Source organism: Blennius ocellaris, assembly GCF_963422515.1.
Source record: "Blennius ocellaris genome assembly, chromosome: 10".
Classification (NCBI taxonomy): domain Eukaryota; kingdom Metazoa; phylum Chordata; class Actinopteri; order Blenniiformes; family Blenniidae; genus Blennius; species Blennius ocellaris.
Window position 1 is genome coordinate 20,064,783 of NC_137659.1, and position 12,491 is coordinate 20,077,273.

The window sequence follows — 12,491 nt, forward strand, 5'->3', positions numbered from 1 at the left end:
TGAAACATTTTAATATTAAAACCATTTAATAGAAAAGAGGATTGTAAAATGGTATGAAAAAAGAAATAATTCTCATTATTATAAATGTGCAAAGCGCATTCACAAGCAGGGAGACACTGCTGTCCTGCTTTGCAACTTGAGAGTCATTATCTTATTATCGTTTCTGCATGAGCAATTCTTCCTGCCAGGTTCACCTTACTGGCAGAAACTGATAAACAACCCAGGAGTTACCTGAAACTTGGGTGCAGCAGGTTAAGAACCCTCTCGACTTTGTCCCACGTGAACCGGAGCTATAAACACGCGGCGAAGCCGAAATGGATTGATACCTCCACAGTTTGTAGGCCAGGAGCTGTCGGTGATCATTAACTGCACTCATAAAGCAAACCGAAACCTAATACCACTTTACATTTACAAGAAACTGCTCTTCAAACATTTCAACTTTATTAGGCTGAGTAGCGAGCTTATAAAGAGGAGTGGGTATTCTGAAGTGCGCGAGTGAGAGTGTTTGCAAAGCTGAGTAGGCTAATGAATCTAAATAATTTAGTGTGCCGCGTTGGATTGGTTAAGGACTCCAGGTCCGCCGCCTCCAGGGAAACCCTGCGCCAGTGTGTGTGAGGGTTCAGTATGCCGTTTCCTTTACTTTCAACCAGTCTATACAAACACTATTACCTCAGGGTAAAGGAGCACCGCCACCCTAGCAGGGGGGGGGGTCATTACCTCTTGAGCTGAGGATCTCCTGTTGTCACTGTTGAAGCCCGGTTACACAACAACAATGGCCCGTGCCTGACGGCTTCACCTGGACAGGAAATGACACTGTGGCTGTGACCACAATGAGAATAATACAATACTGTAACAACGCTACTTTGGTAACAAATTGATTACGTCAACTGCTCACAGTGACAGTGACTCCTCGCATTACCGCAAACTGAACGTATTTCATTAAACTCCTGTCTAAATCAGTCACTCTTAAACATTTTCCTCTTTCTGCACTACCTGTGATGCATCAACAACTATAAACAAGCCTTAGGTTTTCTTTATAGGAGTGGTTTGCATGCTGATAGTTTATCTGGGCTGTTTTGTTGCCGCTTCTTATCTTTTCATAAATGTTTGCTTTACGAAGCACCAATGTTCAGATTGTAGAGCATGTCCCTCTGAACAAATGATGCAGTGAGTCAATCAGTCATCAGACTGATACACAGTTCAGCTAATGTGTCTCAGACGCACTCCAAAAAATACAAATATGTGCACATGCATACATACAGCAAGAGCTGAGTTAATGGCTAAGTAACTACATAACCAGAAAAAGAAAAATCAAATACTATTTTTGAGTACTATGATTAAGTGCAAATGCAGAAGAACTTCCCAAAAGCCCAATCCTGTGGGACCATCATTGAAAACTGTGAAATTATAGATTTGTCTGCAACAGAATGTGCATGCTTTCCATTCCATGGCCTTTTCTCTTGTACTTAAACTCTAATAAAGCTGGCTCGGCATTACAAGAGAGTCCTGTGCGGGCAGCTCTGAAAGGATCACTCATCAGCCTGCCAAAGAGGACAGCGGCCCTTTGATCCAGGCAGCCCTCTGTCTGTGTGTGTGTGTGTGTGTGTGTGTGTGTGTGTGTGTGTGTGTGTGTGTGTGTGTGTGTGTGTGTGTGTGTGTGTGTCGGAGGCCAAACTGAGTCCTCTCATGTGGCTACTGCGGAGTGTGTACACTCAAAGCACGACCTGACCCCTTCAAAGTCAGACCAGTGACTGCATTGTCCGGAAAGGTCTGACGAGTTGCACCGCGGCAACCCCTGAACTTAAAAGGCTTCTTGCCATGCTTGACATGCTCGCCTTATCTCAAGGAGTGCCGAGCACCTCATCATTCTGCAGCACGGCATTACCAGCTGTTCAGATATGTTATATCTGGGCAACCGGTAGAACTACAACTCAGGTCGGAGTTACTGCTGAAGAAGTTATGCATCAAACAAGTTATCACGGTCAAAAGTGATGCACACACACACACACACACGCACGCTGGCACACTGACGCACACATACAGCTATTGCCAATTAAAGTCAGGTGCTTGGAATTTGCATCTTCTTGCCAAATTCCAAGCAATGTCAGTACGCCCACCGTAAACCACTGGAGACTTCTTTTTTTTTTAATCTATTGCCTGCATCAATCCTTTCGGTGACATAAAGTCAAGCACATGAACAGAACATGTAAACTGCTGATTTTGCAGAAAGTTGGACCTTATGTAACACAAATCACTAAACAATTGTTACTATAACTCTGTGGTTAGTGAAGTTTTGCGCCGAGCAGCGTTTCTCTTAAAGGCTGAGCAATAAAACAGGTAAATATTGGACTTCCTGTATCAAAGGCCACGCCGCAGGCTCAGGCACGCAGATACAAAGGCCTTCGGAGCCACGGAAAGTCTACAGTTGTGGCAGCTGTGCCTGATCTGCAGCCGGCAAGTCAGCTGAGGCTGCTCCCGTCGCCACTTTCTGGGCAGAACAAGCACTCCGAGTCAGCGCAACACATGTTATCAGGCCAGTGTCTCCTCCTCCAGCCCGTCCCCCACCAACGCCCCCTCGGTCCTCTTCCTCCTCAGCGGACATGCCTGACATTCTGGAGGAGCCAGCGTACATTCCTCACATGCCTCCATCGTGTAAGGAAGAGCATGCCAGACATGTCACAAGGAGGATCAACGCATCTTTCATTTCGCAGTCCACACATCTGTATCTGCAGCAAAGTGCTCTTCTGTGTCCTCTCGTGTGTGGCTGAAGAAGAATTAGCCGTCGTGTGTGGACTTCAGCGTGTTGAGCAGCGCCGCAGCAGCTGGGGGGGGGGGGGGGGGGGGGGGTGCTGGAGGAAAGCTCAGGTGACCACAGTTAAGCTGTCTCACATGGGAAGTGGAGGCGGCGGCGCTGCCGCCACAGTGGCATCAGGGCTCCTTTCGCCCACGTTTCTGCCACTGCTGCTACTAGTTCCACTCAGCGGATTGCACAGGGGCTCATGCAAATCTCATGTCGGTATTTCCCTATGAAGGCACGTCCATCTACGTGAACCCCGGCGTGCCTGCTCACACAAGTGGCCATATGATGCAATGACGTGACATCATTCCAGCAATACCTTCAGCAAACCAGTTTTTCAAGAGCACAAAGGGTCATGAAAGATTGTGTGGCCATTCCTACTTTTTATCTTTGCGGCCTCCTGCTGGAGGTCCTGTCCTGTCGACGAGCTCACAGGTGCCCTTAACTGAATGTTGAGTGAAGCCCTCATTTTAACTGTTACTCTTTCACTAAACTCCTGCTTACAGGACGACGATCTTGAACTGTTCGCACGTTTACACTTAATGTTGTGTGTTCAGTTGCTGCTTCTTTCATTTCTTTCAATAAACACTGACATCTGGATTACAGAGCATCTCCCTTCAAACAACATATTTATCACAGAGTGAACCTGATGAGGTCATCAGTCATCAGACTGAAAGCAATCAAGTACTAATTCACAGTTACTTGGACACCTCTGTTTACAACAAACTGATTTATCTTGTTCATGCACTTCAATATGGCAGGACGAGATATTTCAACGTGAACTTTGTGAAACAGAGCTAAAGATGTTATATGATTTCCTGACATTTATTTTAATGTATTTAAAACATTAATTGAGAAGATTTCGAACAAATAAAACCTAATCCACATTGGAAAAGATTGAGGACAAAGTTATCCCATCGCAAAAACTTCACACGCAACAATTGGCTTTCGACTGTATTCATTAAGAGTCACGTTTTCACTACTCATGCACCACTTCACCCAACTTTATACTTCCCACAGCGGCTACAGCCATTGCAGCAGTGGTGGAAGCAGTGGCACGGCAAAGAAAAGGGCTTCCTGAGCTTTGGAGGAGCACGTTAACCCGGCTTGGCAGGCCGTTAGTTAGTGTGACAGCGGCTGTGTTGGCCGCCAATAGGACAGGCAGTGTGTAGCATGTCAATGAACAGAATTCACTGAGTCCACAGAGAGGGTTTATGGTCCTCCCAGCCATACTGCTCCCACCCCTATTCTCCATCCAACCACAAAGGCATTCAGCCTTTTCATTAGGATGATAATGGGGCAAAAGCCGGAAAGGGCCCCATGTCGGAGCGCCATAAGTTGTGGCAGTGGCTCCGGGGTAATGTCATGCGTATCCAATGAAGCAACGTGTGCTGCTCCGGGGCGGAACACACAGTGGAGGCAGAAGAAACACAGCAAGCGAGCAGGTAAAAGTCGGGAAAGTCCCTGAAGCAAGGTAGTTGTGGTGAACCAACATCTTTTGGACATTAACCTCACTCTGACCCTTTAATTGCGCCACACAGTTAAACAACACTAAAAGGCCTGAGCAAACATGCTTTCAATAATTACCCCTCAAATTGCTGCCCTTATTATCAGCAAAGGACTTTAGTTGCACCATGATTGTGACACAGGTTCTGCCGCTTTTTAAAACATTTGTCACTCAGAAATAAAGACAGCAAGTAGGAATCCAGAAATGCACCTGCTTCATAATGACAGGTTGATAACTTGTCAGAAGGCCCGAGACGTCAAACAATATATGTCCACCAAAAAGCACCCAGCAAGTCTCAGAATGAGCAGAAACATGAATCTTAGGAGAAATGCAATATATTTGAATATGTTTGGGGTTTTTTTCTTTTTCATTTACCTGCATAAAAACGCAACAAGGATCCAATTTCTGTGTTAAGCCCCTCTTCTTGAACTCTCCATGGGTCCTTAAATCCAAGCTTAAAGAGAAAGTCATTCTGGATCTGCAGAGGCCTCTCATCTGGGCTAAGCCTCCTGACAGCTTCACCGTGCAGCTGAACGTACAGTGTGGGGCTGGAATCACAGGACTCTCCATTGTGGAGCGCCGTCTGCTCCGATTTTAAAGCACCTTGGCCACAGTCCGGGTCTGGGATGTCAGGGGTAATACCTGTGGAACAGGCTCTTGACAGTGAGCCGGCGCTACTGCTGGGTGGCAGGCTGCCCAGACTGTGTGAGCCGTGTACGCTATCTGGCCCCATAGTGTTTAAATGTCCCATGTCACACTGCTTGTAGTTGGCAGTGACGGCAATGATGCCATTGGAGTGGTGCGGGACGATGGCGTCCATGGCTGACGCAGGGCCATCGAGCTCCAGTTCGTCCGAGGAGCTGCCGTACATGTCGAGGCCCTCCGTGGCACTGTCGAAGGAGGGACTGAGGATGGACGCCTCCGTTCCCAGGATCATGTCATCGCTGAGGGAGTCCCTGTGCTCACTGAGCCGGGCCCCCGAGCTCAGGTCGTCAAACGCACTGCTCTCCACGTCCGATCCAGAATTTAATCCATAGCTGTCGGCGCCGTTCCTGTGCTCCGAGTCATCCTCGTTCGGGGTGTCAATGTTGGAATTGGAGTTCAAGTCCGACAGCGAGCAGGTTATGTTGTCTTGGGACTCCGATTCCGGGGTGAAAAGTTTCCCGTCAACGTCCTGTTGCTTTTGCCTGTCATCCGTATCCTCCATGAGCAATAATCTCAACCTGTCACTCGGATGGTTTCCTAATTCTGCGGATTCCAGGGCAGTCAGGTGGTTACACTTTATACTAGAGTCTTCCTTCACCGTGCAGGGATTGTGGCTATATTCATACTTCGCATTGCAGTTGCCATTGTGGTCCGTCTTGGAGCCGTCTTTACAAAAAATGCGCATGACGGAGCTCGACTTGCTGCAGAGTTTGCTGAGTCTGAGCGCAACCTCGCCGGCGGTGGTGTCCATAGTGCAAAGGACCGGCCTGGGATATGAGGGCGTCAGTCGGTCGTGGACGTGTACGGAGCCCCGGTGGAGATCCGCTCTCACCCACTCTCGATCCGCGGGCTGCAGCTGCATGTTCTGCCGGTGCTTCAGCAGAGTCTTCCTGTCCAGACTCCGGGTGTGCAGGGACGCGGAGGACAGGGCCGAGTTCATCTTCGCGCCGCAGGCGGCGGTGACAGCCGAGGTGGCCGTGGCCGCGGCGGAGAGGTTCCTCTTCAAGCGCCTCCGCCTCAACAGGAGGGAGCTGGAGTTGCCCGACGAGCCCCGGCCATTCGCAGCCGCCGCGGCTCGGTTTGACGCACTGGCTCCCGCCGCGGAGGCGGAACGAGAGAGGCTGTTCCCGTTCTTCGCCTCGACGCGGGAGGGTGCCAAATGTCCACCGCCATCATCCGCCGGAGTCCCCCGGGCGACAGACAGTCCGCTGGGCTTCTTCATTAACTTGGTCGCGCCTCCATCCGACGCGCCATCCTCAGCGGCAGCCTGCACACTTTCCATCCGTGCCAGTGAGAAGTCCCCGTCTCCGAATAAATAACGGTGCGCACTCGGTTACACCTACAGCCACTACATTTAAACGCCGGGAGACGCGCCCGCCGTGGTAAATGTCCGCCGACCGGGCGGTGTTGCCGAGTTATTCCACTCGCAGTCATTCACTTCTTGCCTCTCCTTTCCTTCCCCCCGTAGGAGTCTCCTCCGAAAAAAAACATCTCGCTGGTTGGAGTCGCTGGGAAAGAGGCTGGGCGCGCAGGGACCGAGCAGGGCGGAGACGTGACTGTGCGTCCCATTTGGACTGAACTACAGCGCCGGAATATGAAATGAACGTCGGCCGACCTCCTACGCAAATACTGCCTGTTATATATTCATGAGGAGCACACAAGATGGGGCCGCTCACAACAACGCGGTGGATTGTGGGCAGTGTATTGCACGAGGCCGTCGCCGCCCTCAACGAGGCTCGCGTGATAGCACTACATTTCCCAGGAGGCCTTTCTTCGGTTCCAGTCAAGCGAGGCGGCGAACAGATGAGAGGCGTAAACATAGCTCGTATAAAATGTTTGGTGTGGAGCCACAGTTGATGCGCGTCCGCTGCTTAAAGGAGCGCCGTCTTCTTTTCGCTGAATTTACACTAGCACTCAATAAAACTCACCACGGCGCCGGAATAAACCACACGCTGTCTTAAAGCCGAGGATGTCAAACTGTTGAATATGTTTTTTGTAGGGGGAGGGAGAGACTTCGTACGGCGCTCGCATATACTGTGCGCAACTCGTTGCGCACGCAGCGTCCGCATCCCAGGAATAGACGCATGGTTAAAATACACTTCGCAGTGGTTCCGATTGTTTTTGACTAGTGGTGACGAGGCAAATAACTTCGACACCATCTCATCAGGACGCCATTTCACAAGACCAGAGACCGGCTGTGTACTGTACGCGCGCACATTCGGTTGAGCTTTTCGCCATCTAGTGGAGCGCAGCGCGCACTGGCGCGCAGAATTGCCCCAAAACGAATACATCAGTGCGAGGAAACACTTTCATTCATCCCCTAAAGGGAAAGAAGAAAACCGTAAACTCTGAAATAGACAATACAGCCACATCAACGCTCAGGGTCCTTTCACGGCCACGCCCCCTTCCTGACTTGTTACAGGGGGAGACAGCGGTGGTGGACTTTATTTAACTGCTAACTTTGTCAGTGTTCCTATGGTCAAAGCTTGTACACATGTTTTGTCATCTTATTTCAGCAAGACTTGCCTTGTTTCTTCAAAAAGAGTAATGTCCGTGTGGTTAATGTCACACTACACTTAGGGATCCCAAATCACTCCAACATTTATCAACATGTATGACTTTTTGTCAGATATTATGAGTGGAATGTCTTGTCAGGTGAAGGATGGAACATAGAGGAGTGAAGCAGGTGAAGTAATGAAAGGTGGAGCTCAGTACAGCTCTTAAATTGATTAGTGAAATATGGACCAGCCCCTTTTGATACATAAACAATTGGTATGACGAGACGAACTATAATCCACTGAGGGAAGAGAGAGGAGAGGAGATGGAGGATCAGCTTCAAATTGTTTTCTTAAAGCTACATTTTCAATCATTATTTCATTATTTCACAGTACTGAAAGGCTCGGAACAGGTTTCAATGAGGTGATCAGGAACATTACTCCACTGGTGTTCTGTACATTTATATAGTGAGATGCTTCAGTCTTTATTCTGTATGACAAAAACCTTAACACTGCCTCTTTTTTTGGCTTTTTGTAAGTTGATTGCTGTTACTGTACTTTGCAAAATGTAGTGTTGTCTGTTGTGAGTACAGAAATGTTGTGCAGAGACATGAAGGGCAGGAGGCAGTGAATCAAAGTGAGGGACAGACAGGAGCAGAGCAACAGGTAAGAGACAGGAATTTATCACAACAGATGTTTTTACCAAAGTTCACAAAAAAGTAAAAAAATTGAATTGCTTGCTAGGAGTAAGTTCAAGCTTATTGGATTTTATTTGAGACTTACTGGACAAGAAGTCAGGATGTGAGTAATTTATGGCTGCAAATGAAAGGAGGAGAAAACATTAGTCTCTTTGGCTCAGGCCAGTGTTTTTCACATGTTTGTGTCACGGCTCATGTTTGACACTGAAGAAATCCCCTGACGTGCAAATTATTGAATGCAGGTGTATAAAGTGCAGGAGGACACCGAGGGGGCTTCCAAATAGTCCTTCCTTTCTCCTTTCCGATCTACTTTCCCTTAACGCTGTAGATGACGTCACAGGGTTAAGGAAAGGTGTTAGAAGACTTCCTCAAGGAGTTAGTGAAAGGCGATCACGTTGCTGTGACAGTCAGACCGCACTTCCACTAGGTGATGTAATAATAATCCGCCGGTGGTGAAGGTTAGGGACGTCAGTTGTGGTGAAAAAACTAAAAACTTCTGAAAATAGACTACAAAAAGCGCATTTCTAACACTTTCCCTGTGCTTCTTACCACTGATATAATCTCAAATATCACAAGGTTTGAATGGAAATCAAAGGAAAAGAGGCTTCCAGGCTCTGAGGAACTAAAGTGAAACTGCAGCCAGGTGAATAAATAACCAATCAAATTGAGAATAAGCTTCAAAAAAGGTTTAATTTACTGTGTTCATTTCACAAGATCTGCATAACATTCATAGCTTGGACATGGGTTTAAGATCATTTACAGTTGTTCCAAGGCGTATCATTGCATCAGTAACTTAACATGATCTGCGTTGAGTCATCTGCTCTTTTCCGCTCTCCTTTACAATAAACACAAAGGCTCGATGTGGCAGTAGTGCAGCAGATAATTGCAAAATACCCCCAGAATACTTTGGTTTGTGATTCAGGCATGACATTTGGCACAGGTACTCTCTTTGGTCTGCTGTGTTAAAAAAAATGGTGCTGGCCATGAGAAATATCGAGTTGGCGACCATTTACCAAGATGGCCACCATCCAAATGATAAAGTCTCATTCTCAAAGCAAGTATTTAAATTAAAGACAATATTTTGATCATATACCTAGGTTTTATGGAACAAATATCTAAATATAGAATGTAGTTGCCAGGAACACTTAAAATGCTTTTGTTTTTGCCAGAACTCAGTCGTCGTAGCGTGAGCGCCTGCACCCTCCCCTCGGCCCCCCAAGTGGAGTTCATGTTACATAACTAATGTGGCAGCCATCCTTGGACTCTATCAGAAGAATGCATAGGAGCTAGGAATCTAAAACCACATCTATCTAATTAGTTGCATCCAAGTCTGCCAGAGAATCAGGGAATTTCTAAACGTCAAAAAGTAGTTAATTCTATGGAAGATAAAATAATTTGATGGACAGCCAGGTTAACAATAAAAGTATCTTCCATAGAATTAACTACTTTTTGACGTTTAGAAATTCCCTGATTCTCTGGCAGACTTGGATTAAACTAATTAGATATATGTGGTTTTAGATACCTAGCTCCCATGCATTCTTCTGATAGAGTCCAAGGATGGCTGCCACATTAGTTATGTAACATGAACTCCACTTCCTTCTTATAATTGTCCTGCATGTTATGCTGGTGATTAAATATACTTTTAACGTGTGTATTTCAAGAGCCTTTTGTTAATGTGTCTCAAAGAAGAGCTGGTTGGGTGCACTTATCCAATTTGACCATTAATTTTCAGCATTACTTAATGTTTTAAGAGTTGTCTATTGAATGTATAAAAGGCTAATTTATCTGAAGTCAGTGCATCTTCTTGTGCTCAAAATGAGCCACCCTCTCACACACCATGTGAGACAATCAAGTATTCATGAGGAACTGGTCCAAGCCAGACCTGCCATTATTTTAATTCAGACTGCAGGTTTCAGACAAGCATATATCACCAGAGTAATCCCCTGAGGAAGTATTTGAATTTATAAATGGAATCAAACAAGCTGAGCTAATATCAATTCTAATAATTTTGCTTTGGGGCGACGGGCCAATGGCTGCACCTGAGCAAGAAACTTAAACACTGGATGCATTGTGGAAAATCAACAGGAGCATAAAGCTTAGGGACATAGTCAATGGAAGAATGATGAATTAGTTACAGTAAAAATAGATTGTCCCAAAAAATACCTGCAAACAAGTAATTACAACTGTGAGATTGTACTTTGAAAGAGAACTTACTAAATAACAACGCATACAATGCAAATGCATTCAGAAATGGGATTTAATTGGCATGATGTATCCTTTACATGGTATTCTGTATGTCCAAAAAAAGAAAAGAAAAAAAAAAGGTCCGCTTCAGATGTGTTCAGTTGCTCATTCAACATGGAAAAGGAAACGGATTATTGCTGAATTCATGTTCCTTGATTCCAGCAAAAATAATCATATAAAAAAAAGAAAAAGAACCTCATGCTCAGCCCGGTGGCTCCGGTTGTTACTGAGGAGCTGGGAACGGGATTGTATTTGTTTGAAGTCATTCCTTTTATGCTCTATTGTACAGAATCTGTGGGTCAAAAATAAACAATCGCACAGAAGCTGGATCCAAACACAACAAAACGTCATTTTTCAAAGCCTTTGTGATGCGACAACCCAGTGAAAACTTTCATTAAAAAAGGCAAGGTGTCTTTTTTTGTTATTTCTGATGACAAACTGGTCAAAACCCTTATTACCCCACTCAAACCATACTGCGCAAAACAGACTTTGTTTCAAATTCCCATATTTCATTGAGTAATCGATCACAGCCTTCTTCTAAAGGGGAGCATGTGTTCTTCTGCAGACAGACGCATTACAGTGGTACCAGCCAGCAGCCTTTTACCTCGACTACATTTCGTCATCTGACAAAAAAAAACAAAACACCAATCATATTGCAACTTTAAAAGTAACCATTAAAAAAAAAAAATACTCTGTGCACATAAAGCTCATGAGTGTTGAAATACTGTTGCAGGATGAGGTAACAAGACCGTCAACACAACGAGACAAACGGCTCAGAAATCCAAGAGCTGTTTTCACATTTGGATTCAGTCACATCCAAACGTTTTACCATTGTAAAGCCAAACTCTTAACAGTGCAAAGAATCCAGATAATCAAAAATATTTTAAAAGTGCTAACTTGGTAAATACAATAAAATCTCCTTTCATCTCCTGAATTTGAGAAGATGGATCCTCGAGAGTGTTGGTTTCTTCAAATCTCATCTGAAAGTGCTGGTAAAGCTGTCAGAGAGGCAGATTCTGTATTTTTGGGTGGCTCACTCAAGAAAATTGAGCTGTTCTCCAGAATAAAATCTTTTTCTAAAGTCATGTATAAAAGAAAACTTAAAACCCTGAAAGTGTAGGCATAGTGTATATGCACAGTAAAAAAACAATGGTGGGGGTACACCTGCAGTTTAACCTTTTCTCTACAAACAACGGATATTGCTTTGTCAAAAGCTTGAGACACAAGTATAAAAGAAAAGTGTATCATACAAATGCACATTATGAGCAGATATCATTTAAAGTACTGCCGCAAACAAACAAACAAAAAGATAATGTGGTGAGTCGTCGCTTGATATTCAGTTTCAAAAATTCACACAAGTCAAAGCACTGAGATGAGTGAAGACAAGAATCAAGAGTTTGAAAACCAACAGAAATATAAAACAGACCATGCACACTGGAAACACAATTGAACTTCCAGCTGCAATCTGTAACATTAAATCCGTAAGACTGTGATGAGAGTAAAACTTGGATAAGCATGATTCTTCTTTAAAAGGAATTTTTTTTTTCCTCCTCCTTTTATATATAAACAAAATGTACATTGTAAGAGAGTGTAGAAGTTACCCAAACTCTCAATTCACAGTTAGCAATTAGATGTCAGCATTGTCGGTACAGTGAGAATTGCACATAATGAAGAAAGAAGTCAGGACTACAGAGCAATGACACGAAGGGAACTCCAGGGAGTGCTATCGTCTAAGAGAAGCAGAAGGAAACTAAATATTGCACATGATTCTAAAGTTGGATGCGTCCTTTTCTGCCCACGTGTCTTTCTGCGCCGTTTCCAAAGTCTGAGCAGGTCCAGTAGAGATGGAGCTTCTGCTTATGTGGTGAACTGAGAACAATCGACCCTGCATCCTCGCATAGAGTTGTTCATAAAGGGGCTAAAGGAGTCTGGAGGGACAGCATAATAAAGGAGAGATTAAAAACATGTCCACTGAGACAAGTTCACTGGGGCTGATCGACGAACCGGGGTGCAGCCGCCCTCGGCGAGACGTCGCAAGTGTTGAT

The 12,491-nt window shown here is 45.3% G+C and overlaps 1 protein-coding gene across 1 annotated transcript in view; it reads right to left on the bottom strand.

Annotated features, from left to right (window-relative positions):
• The window catches only part of phlpp1 (PH domain and leucine rich repeat protein phosphatase 1), a 49,282-nt gene extending 42,849 nt beyond the window's left edge, over window positions 1-6,433 (bottom strand). Inside the window, exon 1 of the mRNA XM_080503239.1 lies at window positions 4,680-6,433. Within this exon, the coding sequence (XP_080359365.1) occupies window positions 4,680-6,291 (1,612 nt within the window). The 5' untranslated portion in view covers window positions 6,292-6,433. The remainder of the gene's footprint in view (window positions 1-4,679) is intronic.
• Between the last annotated feature and the right edge of the window lie 6,058 nt (window positions 6,434-12,491).